The sequence below is a fragment of the Sinohyriopsis cumingii genome, chromosome 16, assembly GCF_028554795.1.
Source record: "Sinohyriopsis cumingii isolate HCF-2022 chromosome 16, ASM2855479v2, whole genome shotgun sequence".
NCBI classification, from domain to species: Eukaryota; Metazoa; Mollusca; class Bivalvia; order Unionida; family Unionidae; genus Sinohyriopsis; species Sinohyriopsis cumingii.
The window spans coordinates 5,357,132-5,373,475 of NC_142976.1; the positions used below are offsets into that span (position 1 = coordinate 5,357,132).

General features: G+C 34.5%; 1 protein-coding gene across 1 annotated transcript in view; it reads left to right on the forward strand.

The window, feature by feature from the left end:
- Positions 1–15,894, forward strand: part of LOC149779861 (sodium-dependent proline transporter-like) — a 109,594-nt gene extending 93,700 nt beyond the window's left edge. The window contains exons 11-13 of the mRNA XM_089936534.1: positions 182–282; positions 2,186–2,353; positions 5,930–15,894. Coding sequence (XP_089792660.1) covers positions 182–282; positions 2,186–2,353; positions 5,930–6,085 — 425 coding nt within the window. The 3' untranslated portion in view covers positions 6,086–15,894. The remainder of the gene's footprint in view (positions 1–181; positions 283–2,185; positions 2,354–5,929) is intronic.
- Positions 15,895–16,344: the final 450 nt, after the last annotated feature.

Consider the following 16,344-nt stretch of genomic DNA (forward strand, 5'->3'; position numbering starts at 1 on the left):
TATATATATATATATATAAATATAAGCAAATATACACATGTGCTAGTATAAGATTTCAAGATTTTAGGTGAAAGATTTTGAACCATTATGGCACTGTCTGGGGTTCAAATTTATCTTTCATATTTTATTAGGTGTTTGATTTTTTAAACATGTATATTTCTTATATGTTTTATACCTACAGGTGCAGATAGATTTTCTCGGGACATCAGGATGATGTTAGGACATCCGCCTCCCGCTTACATGAGGATTTGCTGGTGCTTCATTACTCCAGTGATCATGCTGGTCTGTATATTTTTAGCACTTTCTACATTTACTCAACTTATTATGTATACCTAACTGCAAACATCATCGATTTACATATTTGCTGACATTTTGTATTGCTTTATCAGATCAAAATTTCTGTTGTTCTCTTAAACACATAGTTAGGACCTACATATTTGGAACACCCTCAATTCAGAAGTCATTCAGTGCATTTATTTACTGCAAAATTGATCTCAGTTCTTTGCTGGAAATCATGTACAGCTAAGTGTACCATCAGTGCATGTAGGTAAACCATATACTTTAGTTCGATTACAAATATACATTTCATCCTGAAAGTCATTGTCAAAATGTAATAGAAATGACCATACAAAGTCGAATATACACTGCTGACCAAGATGTTAATGTTTTAGCCCTGATCTTGATTAGCCCTGATTTACCATATTTCTTGACAGATGCCAGACTGATATTGATTAGCCCTGATTTACCACATTTCTTCACAGGTGCCAAGCTGATCTTGATTAGCCCTGATTTACCATATTTCTTGACAGGTGCCAGACTGTTATTGATTAGCCCTGATTTACCATATTTCTTGACGGGTGCCAGACTGATATTGATTAGCCCTGATTTACCATATTTCTTGACAGGTGCCCAACTGATCTTGATTTACCATATTTCTTGACAGGTGCCAGACTGATATTGTTTACCATAGTGCCTGATGTGCCAGATTAAAGTTCTTTCACTTTTGAAAGTAGTTACCAAAAACTGGCATATGTTTGATATTCAAGGTTACGTTGCAGTTAAAGAAAATACTTGAATTTCTAACTAAAGATGAACCATGTAGACATGAACTTGCCAGTGTATTATGATACAAGAGAGACCTGAGATTCCACTATTCTTGGATGGGTACATGTCAGTCATGAAGAAAATATTTTCATCTGTACCAAATTTGTTGCTATGTTGATACAACTTAATCTGAATAGATTAATTATGCAAACAACATAGACCCTGATTTGCAATCACAAGTTGTGCAAGCAGACCATGGTCAACATTGTGCTACTGATTACGCTGGACAAACTGCATAGATCCAAATCTGCTGGTGCATTATGCGATGACAGAATTCTGGGAAGAGACTTAATTGTAATGTATATAGATAGCACTGCAGTGATCACAAACCATCCTTGCAATAAAGCAAATCACTCAGACCATTCATACATCTTACTTCTGTAATATGGCAGTGTTAAGCACATTATATATTCTAGATTTCCAAAAATGTATACTAAAATATTAACTTAAGCACAAGATTTGAACTCACCTGGCCATAATATGTTTTAGCACTGAATCCATCATGTGTTGTGCCTTGTGTTTCACGCAACAGGTGCTTTTTAAAACTTACTCTCAGAAACCACTCAACCAATTTTGACCAAATTTGGTACAGAACATCCTGGCACAGTGGACTTGGTGATTTACATGCAAAAGATGCAAAATTGTCATCAGCTGTGGCCACCAAGACTAAAAACAGCAAAACCCTCCAAATTACTTTCACTTTTTGTACATATTTTGTAGACTTTTAATGCACACTGGGATTCATTTTTCTCCTACAAAATTCATTTTCAAACATGAAGAAAAAGTATATTTCAGTTTTATAATATTGTAAAGTTGTACCACCATTTTCTGGTTTTCAGTCACCAACAATTTGGTTGTCATGGTTAATCAGTTACATCAGAAAAGATCATGAAAGCACAAATTCCCAGACCTGAGACAAACAAAAAACCCAGTAAATTTGACTCGGGTTGATTTTATTTTAAAAAGATTGCAGTTTGATGCATTGTTTTGAGAATATAAGACAATTATTTAAATTTTATGGTCAGATCATATTGAATATAATTGTAGGTTAATATATTTTTGTTTTCATTTTTTAATTTAGACTACTTTCCTCCTGACCTTGTTCCAGTATGCCCCTCCAACTTATGATGGATACACATACTCTGCTAGTGCTAGAGTAATGGGCTTCATCCTTGCTTGTATACCCATAATTCCAATTCCGGTCTGTATGATCTGGGGAATTATCCATGCCAAAGGAACATTAATAGAGGTTAGTAATTTACTAGTTTCCATGGCATTATACAGATTATTTTAAGTTTTTTTAACGCTTTTATGTTTTCCTCCTTGCAGACACTGTCAGGCATGATTTGGGTTATTCTCTTTGCAAAAACTAATTTTAAAAATAATATTTTTATTAAGCCTGTCCTCTCAGATATTGTATATGATTTCTAGATATGAAGCCCAAATTATATGTTGGTAACCTTGTATTTCTACAACCAAGTCGTAAAATAAACGTTAAAAAATTTCAAAAATGATTCTTAAATATGAATAGGATAAAAATTTGACGTAAAGGATGTCATTCAAAAATATTTAATTTGGTTATTCATTGCTAAGTCATTTAAAGAGAGATGAATCTGAATGGAAATGAAATCTTTAGGTCATTCAAAAATATTCAATTTGGTTATTCATTGCTAAGTCATTTAAAGAGAGATGAATATGAATGGAAATGAAATCTTTAGGTCATTCAAAAATATTTAATTTAGCTATTCATTGCTAAGTCATTTAAAAAGAGATGAATCTGAATGGAAACGAAATCTTTAGGTCATTCAAAAATATTTAATTTGGCTATTCATTGCTAAGTCATTTAAAGAGAGATGAATCTGAATGGAAATGAAATCATTAGGTCATTCAAAAAATATTTAATTTGGTTATTCATTGCTAAGTACCATATCAGGATAAATCAACAAAAATTTAAAAAAAAGAACTAGCACAATTCTTATGACATTTTGATATTAACCATTTTGATCATTGGTTTTTAGTTAACACTGTGCCCTTGAATTGGTTTGAATAAAATGTATGCCCTTACATTGTTTTTGTGTTTTTCTTAATCAGTGCAGGCTTTGTATTATCCTCCTTTATATATAGCATTCTTGAAATTTGATTCTAATAACAAAGACGGATCATCCTATACACCTTGAGTCTGATCGATAATATGTAATTAGGTATGTGATATGAGAAACAATATGGTGACAATAACTCTTGAATTGGCATGGTTCTTTTTGTTTGAAAGAAATTGAAAGCATTTTATTTAATTCCTACTCATTAACAAGGCCAAAAAAATGTGTTTCCGCTTGGCTGACCATCTGTTTCTCATTGCAGATCCTTACACTTCTTTTCCCCATGGTAAAAAAAAAAAGAAAAACATCCTGCCGACCCTAATTTTAAAATGAGTGTAATAGGAAATGCAGCTTTCTTTGCATTACCTCAAAAATGGTGATAAAATAACATTCAAACATAATGTATTTTAGTTCAGATTTTAAAAAAAAATTATTTCACAAAAGCTGCCAAATTGGGCCATTTCATTTGAATTCATTGTTATCCATGCATTGCAGTTTTTTTATATTCAATGCATTTCACAGTAGTTTGCATCATTGCAGTTTTTTATATTCAATGCATTTCACAGTAGATTGCATCATTGCAGTTTTTTATATTCAATGCATTTCACAGTAGATTGCATCATTGCAGTTTTTTTGAGGGGCCCCGAGTGGCCGAGTGGTCTAAAGCGCTCTTCGTTATGGATCGCTGCCATCTCACCTCTGTCTGCGGCGGTTCGAGTCTAAGATTCAGCCAATGTGGGCATGTGAGAAAGCCTGCCAGTAGCTTCTCATGGGTCGTTGGTTCTTTCTGGGGTTTTCCGGGTTCTTCCTCCACCATTAATACTGGCCGCCATGTATAGCCTATCGTGCTGAAAAATGGCGTTAAACCCCACAACAACAACAACAACAGCAGTTTTTTATATTCAATGCATTTCACAGTAGATTGCATTATTGCTACACTGATAATAGTTACCACATTGTTATCACTCACTTATAAGTCATGTCCAGCTGTAAACAACGTATACCTAGATATGCCAATACATATTGTGCCAGTAGATCAGATTCTGTGTTGTTTGTTCTGCTGATTACTGTTAACAAACTATATAGACTAAGATCTGTAAGTATGTTGTGCAAGGGCAGATCTGGGTCTATGCAGTTGGCAGATGGACAACTTACAAGTGAGTATATACAGTAACACTGGTAATGTTTGTTGTTTGTCTCAGGGACTTTATATACATGGGGATAAATTTGTGATCTTTTAGTAGAGTGGATGGAAATATTCAAACCAATTTTACTGTTTGACCTTCTGTCGTCACCATAGGATAAAATGAAATCTATTTTCTCATATACATTGATACTGGTCATGAAGATGAAATCAAACAGGTAGAAAATTTCCATCCACCCTGTGAAAACCTTAGGTATTACATGCTGATGGTGAAGATGAAGCTGCTGAATGAATACATTGTTCAGTTTTGTACATTGTTATTGTTGTAGGGTTTATTGTTATTGTTGTAGGGTTTATTGTTATTGTTGTAGGGTTTAACGCCATTTTTCAGCACATGATAGGCTATACATGGTGGCCAGTATTAATGGTGGAGGAAGAACCTGGGAAAATCCCCGAAAGAACCACCGACCCACGAGAAGCTACTAGCAATCTTTCTCACATACCCACATTGGCTGAATCAGAGACTCGAACACACACAGACAGAGGTGAGATGACATTGATCCGTAACGGAGAGCGCTTTAGACCACTCAGCCACTCGGTGCCCCTTTATGCACTTTAATATAAGTATTTCTAAATAGTTTGGCAGTTAAACCATATACTATATACTGAAGTTCTTAGGTTAAATCCTTGAGGCTGGCATCTTCAAGGATTAAAGATTTCCTATCCATCATTTATGACTTTTCCTGGGAATACATGCTTCCTCCACTGTAACAACCACACATGGTTGGCATGTATGCCGTCAAAAGTACCTTCAATGTTTATTAGCATTTCTTGTCGACAGAAATGAAAGAGGTTACCAGTAATAACCTCTTAAATATATGGGGGGGGGGGGCTTTGATGGCTTTGTTGTTAGTGTTCCGGTATCATGTTGGAAAGGGAGGGGGGCATGTGTTTAGTATGCCAGCCACTAATGAGTGTGCTGCAGACAAGCTTGCCCAGACCAGTTCATATACAGGCCATATGCAAGTAACTTTTGAAGAACCACTTGCCTCATTAAAATATTCACTTGCCTGCCTAGAAGTGGTATCATCTCAAAAGTCACACAGTAGCTTCACAGTGTTAACAAGCCTGTGACCTGTGAAAGATTTAGACAGCACTATTCTAATTTTTGGAGCACTGGTATTTAATGTTGTTTCAAGCAAACAGAATAAAGTGCCTTGCTCAGAAATATAGTGTAACAGCCAACCTGAGCTGCTCTGGGTGGGCTTATTTGCAGCCCACTCATTAAGATGCTGGCACACCAGCCACAAAGCCATTAAGGTGCCCCTTCCAATTTGAGCACTGATATCAGTATGTATGTTGGATAATGCTGCAGTAACATCACGGTTTACACCACTGTCATCCTGGGATCCATCTCTGGCTTGAGGATATGCAAGAGCATGGTTCTCCAGTTAATGTTTTTCTCCACCTCAAAGACCATATTATGCAAAACATTGAGAGTACATGTACAACTAGATAGAGCTTTGTGTTTGATAAATGTAAAATAAATGAAGTTTGAACTCTGTTACTCAATATATGTTCACAGAGATTGAAGTTCCTCACAAAGCCAGAAGCAGACTGGGGTCCTAGAGTTAAGAAGTACAGAGATACCTACAGTCTTGGCGACAGTCAAGAGATGACCAGCTTCCTGGACACTGTCAAGCAGAATCTCCTTGGAACATCCAAGCATGACCAGTCATAACAATAGTTCTAATTTTAGTCACTGTAAAGCAAATGTTGTGCTACTGATTACGCTGTACAATGACATACATGTATGTGGCATTTCTAAAAAATGTTAGGTCAAATATGAGACTTTATCGAAAAAACATTTTATTATTTCCCTAAATTTTGCCTTATAGAGAGGCTATCAAAATGACATGACAGGCAATGAGAAAAGTCAATATTTTGGGGGAGAGTTCTTTAAAACTGTAATGAGTGGTTACTTTACAGAAATCTGCAGACACATGAACATGAAAATGATGGCCTTTTCCCAATAACATCTTTGATTTAATGAAATTTATTTTGACAAATTATCATACAAAGTATGTTTTGAATGAAACATCTTGAGACTATCCCACCCCATCCCTGAAACCCAATTAGAATTTTGTTTTCAAGTTTGGTCATTTTTTGTGGGGGTTTTTTGAGCACTTTTATTTTTTTCCCAAAGAATGAGGCATGATCAGTTACATCCCTTACATAACTCATTTCATCAAGATTGTATTTTTGTAATTAGCATATTTGTGACAGCTGGTGCAAAATCTTTATTCCTATGGACCATTTGTGGTGTAAAATATTCATTGTTTGGTACAAAAAGTAATTCATAATGCAGCATTCTTATATTTTTCTAATTTTTGATCAATAACATCCCTCATAAAGGCTGGACAGTTGTCATATTCCCACGCAAAAAATATCATTTCTCAGATGTCAAAACATATTGTACTTTACTTCAGATGTCAAGATATATTGTACTTTGCTTCTCTTGGTTGGTGTGCTTAGGAACTATTTTTCAGTGTATTTCAGAGTTGGAATTTTGGTTATGTACATGATAGCAGAGGTAATGGATCAGCTATGGTGCAAAGTGTTGAGTACATGACATCATGAAAGACTAACCGACAGTTAATGAGAGAAAACAGTTTGAAAGTTGCCAAATGCTACTTACACCATTTATCCCAAAATATTTCAGGCATTGTTTCTATGGAATGGGATAGCAAAAATGGACATCATCAACACAGTGATATTCCCTAGAGCATGTCCAAAAGAGCAGATTTACTTTTTTTCTTGACTTTTTACACCTACAGAAGGACCTGCAGTTTGTATTGTTGGCCGTGCAATCAGCAGTAAAGTCTCACTGATCTTTCTTCACTGAGTTAAAAACGGTGATCAGTGGTTGTCAAAAGAAGACCCCACAACTGCTGGTAATTATAATAATGGTGGTTGTGTTCAGTTATATATTAGACCCATGGACGTGGATTCTAAAGGTGATTCTGTTAATTTTACATGAAGCGTTTGTACTTTTATCAGTCTTTAATGTACTTACATAAAGATGACCTACCTTTTGAAAAGTCATGTACCACTCAGAGACAGGCCCAGATACAACATTTTATACAATTCATTATGCTTTAAACTCCATATTCAACTTACCCTTATCTTTTGCTAAATACTGACACCCAAGCAGAAAAATATACAGAAGATGCGTGTCATTTATGTATACACATGAATGTGGGGCATATATTTCCAAACTGGAACTGCCATTTTTTTAAATGTGTTCAACCAGGAAGAAAGATTCAGCTCCCCATTAATGGGTGGATTCAAGTCGGCGCAAATTTGATGTGCGCGTTTTCTTGAAAACTTTATTTCTCCATTTTTATAAATGTATCATGACTTTACATTGTGTCATGTACATGAATGATTTTTCTAAATGGAGTTCATAAGAATTTTTTATCACATAACAAAATGGGTTTTGTCAGATTATTACTTTTAGAGCCTGGGGATTTCTGTAAAGGCTGTTCCATTAAAACATACATGGGACCCACCCATAGATGCAATTTTTCTTATCATTTTAATATGAACTCTACGAAATCAAAGTACTTTGGCACTGCCTTCCCTGTGTACCATTTATGTTTTAATGGAACAGCCCGAAGCACTTGCTTGCAAACAGATCTAGTTTAGTATTACAATTTTGATGCATTGTTTAAAATTTGTGTAATAAACTTTTGATTGTCTTCAGGCTTGTTCAGACTTTATACCCACCTGTTTAACAATTTCATGAAACTTATTTATTAAATTTGGAGACAATTGAATGTTAGATCTTTGATGGTGTGTGATAAAATGCTGCCATGTAGGTAAATCTTGTAATTTTTGACATACTGAAACTTGCACGGCTGACCACTGGAGTTAAGACATTGAATTATTTCTTCTTTTCCTTTTGAAACATTATTTACCACATGTACTCACATGTAAGCCAGATCCCACTGCATAGACCACATCTGCCATTGCAAATGCACAAGCATATCTGGATCAATGCAGTTATTACCTAGTATTAGAATGAGAAACAGATACCCTAATCTGCCATTAAATAATGCACCCACAGATACGCATCTGTTTTGCAGTTGGACCCAACTTCTATGCATGTATTACAGTATAATTTATGCAGTTAGGCTCTTCAGAATAATTATTTAAATTAAAACTCAGGGTTGATTTTTATGTACCATATAAAAAAAGATGTGATCTCATTTAACGGAACAGAAAATGAAATTATTTATTTCATTTGTAAATTACCAATGCAATAATTTTTTTATGTCAGTATTTGGATCGCCCTGAGAAATGAATACACTGAATATTTAACAAGTAAAAAATATATACAAAGTTGTATTTTTAAACCATAACCATATTGTTCTGGAGCACTATGATTTTTTTGTGTAATTTTGCATAATAGAATGGGGTCATATATGTACATTTCCCTATTTATATTTGTTTAGAAATCAAGGTCTTAATTCTTGAGTAAAATTATTTTGTACGTTTTATTTTATACTACTTTTAGAAAAATGTATTTCATTAATGTCACCTGTTTTTCCACACGTGTGTAATTACTCGTTATGTGTATGATTACTTGTTAACAGGCTTGGAGATGTAGAATACATTTAATGGACTCTCCTGCATGTCTTTAGATGTGACTAATGCAGACTGGAGCCTCCGCAGCTTTTAAGTTGTTGGTTAGCATGGTGGACTTATGACCAGAAGGGTGCAGATTCAAATCCTGTCATTGGATTTGCCCAGGATGGCTTCATTGGTGTACACTTGGGCAAGGCACTTCCCTCCATTGCCTTGGCTCATAGTAACCTACATGTGTTGTTGTAGAACACCAAGCCAAACTAAATCATTACTACCTAATTATTTAAAAGAAAACTAGGATTATCATATATATGCATACTGCACAGTTCTAGATCTGTCACCGCATAACACACTGGCAGATCTGGGTGTATGCAGTTTGTTATGAGTAATCAGTATAACAAACAAGATAGACCCTGATCTGCCAGCACATTATATGACAGCAAATCAGAGTTTATGTTATTTGCTGTCAGACCTTATTTGTTTGCAAGCAATTACAGTACTTTGTCCTGCCTATCAGAAAGTGTATGCATATGTCATGGCAAGCATTTCGAGTTTCAGAAGGGGGGTGGGGGTGGAGAAGAGAGTGGGTGATTGGGAAACTTTTTCATATACCATATGTACCTGCTTTCCAAGTACAGTTCCAACTGCAAACAGTAGAGACCCTTATCTGCCATCACATAATGCACTGGTAGATCAGGATCTGTGTTGTTTATTTTACTGATAACAAACCTCAAAGACCCTGACTCTGCAGGCAAATTATGCGACTGCAGTTCTTGGTATGTGCAATTTGCAGTTGGACTAGACTTGTTAGCAAGTATATATGATATGAATAATGGTGGTTATGGATGACTGAGAAAAGCATGGGTTGCTGTGTTGCTGCAGGCTTCTAGTTTACTTTGCGCAAAGTTGAAAAAGAAGATCGCAGTCCTAATATTTGGGATTTTTTTTTTCTTTTACTTCTTTCCTGTCTCATGCTCTTCACATTCCACAGTTTACCCATTAATGTTACTTATAGATGAGGATAGATTTAGACATTGCCAAAAGTTGTAATTATTGCTTCTAGTTTGCAGCTAAAATTGGGAAAAACATTTTAATTTAGTTGCAGTAGATAAAGAGCTTTTGTTACCATTTCGTTTATTTAAATGCACAAAGATTTATGCTATGTTTTCTAGATCATTATTTCTATGAGCGTTTTATTATACAGAAGAAAAGTATACCAGTATGATTGTGATATTTTCATACGGCATTTTGGATTTTGTCATATTTTCATATATTTGTTTTTAATTGTTCAGTCAGAATGAAGTTATAGTCATTTGTTAATTTGCCTCCGTATTAATATTATTCTGTAATTAGAATAGAAGCTATTGTAAAGGATTAGTAACTTGGAACTGTCAAATCTAGAGATGTGGCATTTGTGTAAAATCTTTTATATATATATATATATATATATATATATATATATATATATGTGTGTGTGTGTGTGTGTGTGTGTAAAGAATACAAATCATATGGTAAATAACAATCCTTTCAAGTGCACCAGTGATCCAGCTCCAGCAAGTGATCATGTGTCAGGGATTAAGATAAATGCAATAAACTAGTTGAAACATAATAAAAGGTTTAATTCATTTTAGAAACAACCATGTCTGTTTTGTATTTGCCTTTGAAAAAGACTCATTGTTTGTTGTCAGTTTATTACATGCATATATATATATATATAACACAAAAGCCACATCATTTCTCTCTTGCCAGATAAGAGTACACTTGCTGAAATAAGTAATCAAGAAAATTAAACAATTTATTTCTTGTAACATGCTTTTGATTTATTAATGTATTTCTTATTAGTCTTACCTATATCAAAAGTCACCTCTATTAAGCAGCCACCTGTCCTAAATAGCCACATTGTCCATATGAAATAACTTTAATGGAAATCAACCTGTATTAAGCAGCCACCTGTCTTAAAGGTTTCATTTTCTGCTTGCCAGGTGAGACTATATTTGTATGTTTGATATCTGAAAAAATGTAAATGTCACTTCAGTAAAGAGGACAATAAAGTACACCTTTCCAAAGTGCAGAGCAAAACGGGTCAAATTTGCTAAACATTGACATTGATATTGTATCAATACACATGTAGTTATGTCTCTTGATAGGAATGTTTTAAAATATATCCATGTCATTTGATGTCAATAGAAATTCTATGTTACATCAATTTTTGGATCAGATTAGATAAGTAATGATGTGGCATATAATAAAGAAGTTGGAAATTTCACTGTTGATAGATTTTAATAAAATAAAAGGTTTATATAGCTTTCATGATCCAGATTGTACAATACTTTGTACCTGCAATTATCTTGTGTTTCAGTTTGCTAGTCAGTAAGGTACTAATTTAAAAGAATTGACATGTGCCTAATGAATATTCCCATCCACCCTAAAAAACATAATGATTTTATGCCTGTTTTGGAACATAATTGCAAAAAATACACACAAAAGCAGTGTGTAACCTTAGTTACGCATGTTTGATGCAAGCCATGGGATTGAATTAATTCAGATCTAAAAATGGCAATATGTGGACGAAAACACTTGCAACAGCCAGTTTTTGCCAATGTGAAGCGATGTTTTGACTTTAAATGGTTACAGCAGTCCTTCATGTTCAAAAATTGTTTGCTATGTTCCTGTTAAAAATGAACAGTTAACATTATCAGTTTGCAAGAAAGTTTGAGGAAGTAAATAGATGTGAAGTCTAACACAGGGATTAGGCTTCCACCATGTCGGCTGTACACTGAGTGTAATTCTTTTGGGGTAAAAAAAAGTTGTTGTTTTTTTTTGTTTGTCTTTATAATTATGAAACAATACAGATTTGGTGTCTTGTTCTAGTTGCTCTTGGTGCCAGTTAAATAGCAATAAATTTTAGAACTGACTACATGTAAATCAGCAACTGTTCATGCAACCAAACAGTATGTTCCACTGTAACCAGATATGTCTAAAAAACAATCTTGCAAATGTCATTTTGAGTGACAGTTAGCTTTTGATTTCTTCTGAGCAGCTACACCCATATTCTGTAAAGAATTACTTAAAAGGTGAGCACACGGTTATTTTCCATATTACCTGTTAAATTTGAATAAGTCTATAACATTGTGAATTTTATAATAATTGGGGTAAAGATTTTTGCCAGCATTGTTTCTGGTTATCATGGCCTGGTTGAAAATGAGAAATCAGAGATATTATAAGCTGAGATTTTTTATATTTTATCTCAGAACTTATTCCACAATAGTACATTTTTTATTTTTAGCCAAAGAGCTCCAAAATTTTGGTGCAGTATTGGAAGAAAAGATATAATTCTTGCCATAGTATTGCAGAAGATATTTAACAATTCCTCGTGTATTATAGTTGACCATTGTCTGGTTGGGCATTTTAGTTTACAGCTAGATTTGTGTATGTTTTGTTCTTTGTCCAGGAAAGACCTGTGTTGATTTTGGAATTGGTAGATCCAGGGTTAAGGTTGGTGTTTCTAAAAATAGATTTTGCCTTTGCGTTTCATTTCAAGTTGATACTTCAAGTTGTACATAACAGATTTCATTGTAGGTTTCTTAATGAATTTCCCTTAGACCAACGATTAACTCTGTCGCTTGAAGCTTACTAAGAAAAGGTTTTGCCCTTGTATTTAATTTCAAGGTGATAACTCCCAAGTAAGAAGATCGCAGAATTCAATGAAATTTAGTAAATGCATTCCCTTTAGCAACTGGAAGAACTCCTTGAAATGGGGTAAATAGTTTCAGTATGAAGATTTTGGTTGCCAAAAATAGATTTGGCCATAGCTAGGACGTTTGTTTCCCTAAGCACTAGGAAAAATTTGGCTGAGTTTGGGGTCAGTAGTTGCAAGGTCAGTATTGCTAAGGACAGATTTGACTCTTGCATTTTATATCCAGACAGTGACTTAAGTACACCATGATGCATTTGTACAGGATTTGGTAAACGTGTACCTCCCGCTCAAGTACGATCCCCTGGATTTGGCTTTTGGGTGTCATTTTGGACCAGACCTAAGATCACTTCAGCTGATTTAAATAAACCTTGGTGCATAATCCTTTATTTATTTGAAAATCAGTAGCTTAAGTTCAAAGCAAGTGTCATTAAATATCGATTTCATTTTTGCTTTCATTTCTGGACAGTTCTTGAACATTTCTGCAGCTGATTTCCTGGAATCTTGGTACAATTTTGCCTCGAAATAGAACACAGCAAATTTCAAATCAGTAGCTTGATGTTCATTGACACAAGTTAGATTTGAACATGCATTTCATTTTTGGACAAATCCATTTTGCTTATGTTGGCAGGGGATCATGTGCTGTTTGCAGTAATCTGCTTTTATGCAAAACATGGTCTTGACATATATGTAGATGTACTTGTCTGTTAGCATTGTTGTTGTAATTGTTGCCCATTTTGTTGTTACTGTAACTTTGTGCTTGTTGCTGCCGTAACTGTCAACATTTTATTTCAACAGAAGTCAGAAGCTAATTTTCTGCATTTAAATCTTTACACTAAAACTTGGACCAACATAAAACTTGTTATATTCATCTTGAGGAATACTGTTTACCATAAATTAGGTCAGAGTGACCTTTTCACGCCAATGCTTAAGTTTGTGCTTATACTGCTCTTTTTTGACGTTAGTAATAATAGTCACACTTAAGTGTATTTTGAAGATTCATATAAATTTCACAAGAAATGTGGTTGTGGTGACCCATTTCTCTGCTTAGGTTTTAAGAACATGCAGTTTGGAAAAAAGATTGCATTCTACAGAATGGTTGCATTGATAATTCTGAATTGCAGTTATTTTATGCCGAGGTACTAAAATGAGTACTATATCACCTTTCCTTCCACTCTAACCACTAATGCATTACTGAATTTCTCAAATTTTGATTTCTTATAAGAATTTCTGATTGATTTCAGGACATTTTATCACCATTACAATGCATTCGTGAATTATTTTTGTATGCGATTGACAATTACCATATATATATATTCACTTGCAAGTTGGGTCCAACAGCAAACTGCACAGACTGAGATCTGCTATCACATTGTGCCATTTGAGCTGGGTCAGTGCATTTTATTAGGAGCAATCAGAAGAACAAACAACATAGACCCTGATCTTGATTGAATGCAGCCATTATTCACATTGGTTTGGAATGGAGGAAAAAAATCCATACAAATCAGTGACGTTTGCCTTAAAAAATATGAATAAAAATGAAAATGTTTTTTTGTGTGTGTGTAAATGTAAGTTAATATTTTACCTGTGATAATACATTTCCACATCGCTCATGAAATATTTCCTTATATCATTGAATAATGGTGATATCCTCTATGCATTTCATAAAATGGGGTGAATTTATATGTATTTTGTCTGTGCATTTATTTTTCTTTTAGTTTTTGACTTTTTACAACCCATTGTGGTGTTGTTTAACATGAAACTTGCCCAATCAGTGTGTGATTTAAGATCAAAATTATGTAACTGGTATATTAACACAAAACACGCAATCAGTATGTGGTATGGCATAAAACAATCCCAGTATTAGGTTGTCTTCATTACAATGCATCCAGTCTAAGGCGACAATACTAGGTACATGACACAATTTTATGATTCTGTAGGATATTGTTATATTCAGAACTACTGTAGTTAGCATTTTTTCATTTCTTATAAGGTGTGGACATTAGTGAGTACAACTATATATGGATTTTCTTATTCTCAGTGAACCTTATTCCTTTGCCATAGGTACTTTTTGTACATTGATTACAGGTGGGAGTTAATTAGAAGTGAAATATATCGAATAAATTTAATGATATCTTTTGATAAGGCATTTTATGTTACAAAAAAGACGTATAGCACTCACCACACTAAAGAAAACCTGTTAGCGGTGTGGTGTTAGTTTGAAAAGTGGACTGTTTTATTTATTTATTATTTATATTTATTGTAGAGATTTCAGATACTGCTTACCATGTTACATGCATGTAAATAATCAATGTCATACACGTGCAAGCTTTGTAAGTGAACCTATATTGTTTGTTTAGTTATTTGTGACATGTTAATAATCCTGTCTCTCTTCATATTTCTAACATCTATTCCTTGTAAAGTATATACTTACTTATAAATCAGTTCCAGCTGCAAACAGCATATACCCTAATCTTCTGGCACATTATGGGCTAGCATATCAGGGTCTGTGTCATTTTACTGACTACTCCTAACATGTTGCATAGATCCAGATCTTCTGGCACATTATGGGCTAGCAGATCAGGGTCTGTGTCATTTTACTGACTGCTCCTAACATGTTGCATAGATCCAGATCTTCTGGCACATTATGGGCTAGCAGATCAGGGTCTGTGTCGTTTTACTGACTGCTCCTAACATATCGCATAGATCCACATCTTCTGGCACATTATGGGCTAGCATATCAGCGTTTGTGTCGTTTTACTGACTACTCCTAACATATTGCATGGATCCAGATCTTCTGGCACATTATGGGCTAGCATATCAGGGTCTGTGTCATTTTACTGACTGCTCCTAACATACTGCATAGATCCAGATCTTCTGGCACATTATGGGCTAGCATATCAGGGTCTGTGTCGTTTTACTGACTGCTCCTAACATATTGCATAGATCCAGATCTTCTGGCACATTATGGGCTAGCAGATCAGGGTCTGTGTCGTTTTACTGACTGCTCCTAACATATTGCATAGATCCAGATCTCCTGGTGCATTATGCAACAACAGATTTGGCTCTATGCAGTTTGCAGGTGGACCTGACTTATAGGCAAACATATATGGTATGTCAAAATTTGAGATCATTTTGTTTTTCTCTGAACAATGATGCTTTTTGCAGGATGACAATCTTTGACAAATAAAATGTTATTTACAGCATTATGGTATAAATTTTCTTTTATGTGTAATTTAAAGTTTCTTAACAAAACCAGTCTTTATTGTTAATGGTTGGTAAAAAGAGGGTAATATTTGCATAGTAGACAGCCAAATCAATGAAATGACCATCTATAAACACTTTAGCTGGGCCCTTTAAATGTTGGCCACCAAGTCAGAAAAATAAATCACTGATAAACAGACAATGAACATGAAATACGGGATAATGCCAATACAAACACGTTAAAATGTTCGTAATAAAATCTCTGGTTCATAAGTGTTTTGCTTAACTTATTGTACATCAGTTTCTTTCCCATCACTTTGTTCAACCTCATTCTCTTCTAGTGGCATCAGTAGTATGGATGTGCTGGTGAGAGCTTACTTGACCAATGTAAGCCCAACAGTCATTTTAAAAAAAATTTTATTAACCTTTTAAAAACATTTTTAGAACACCAA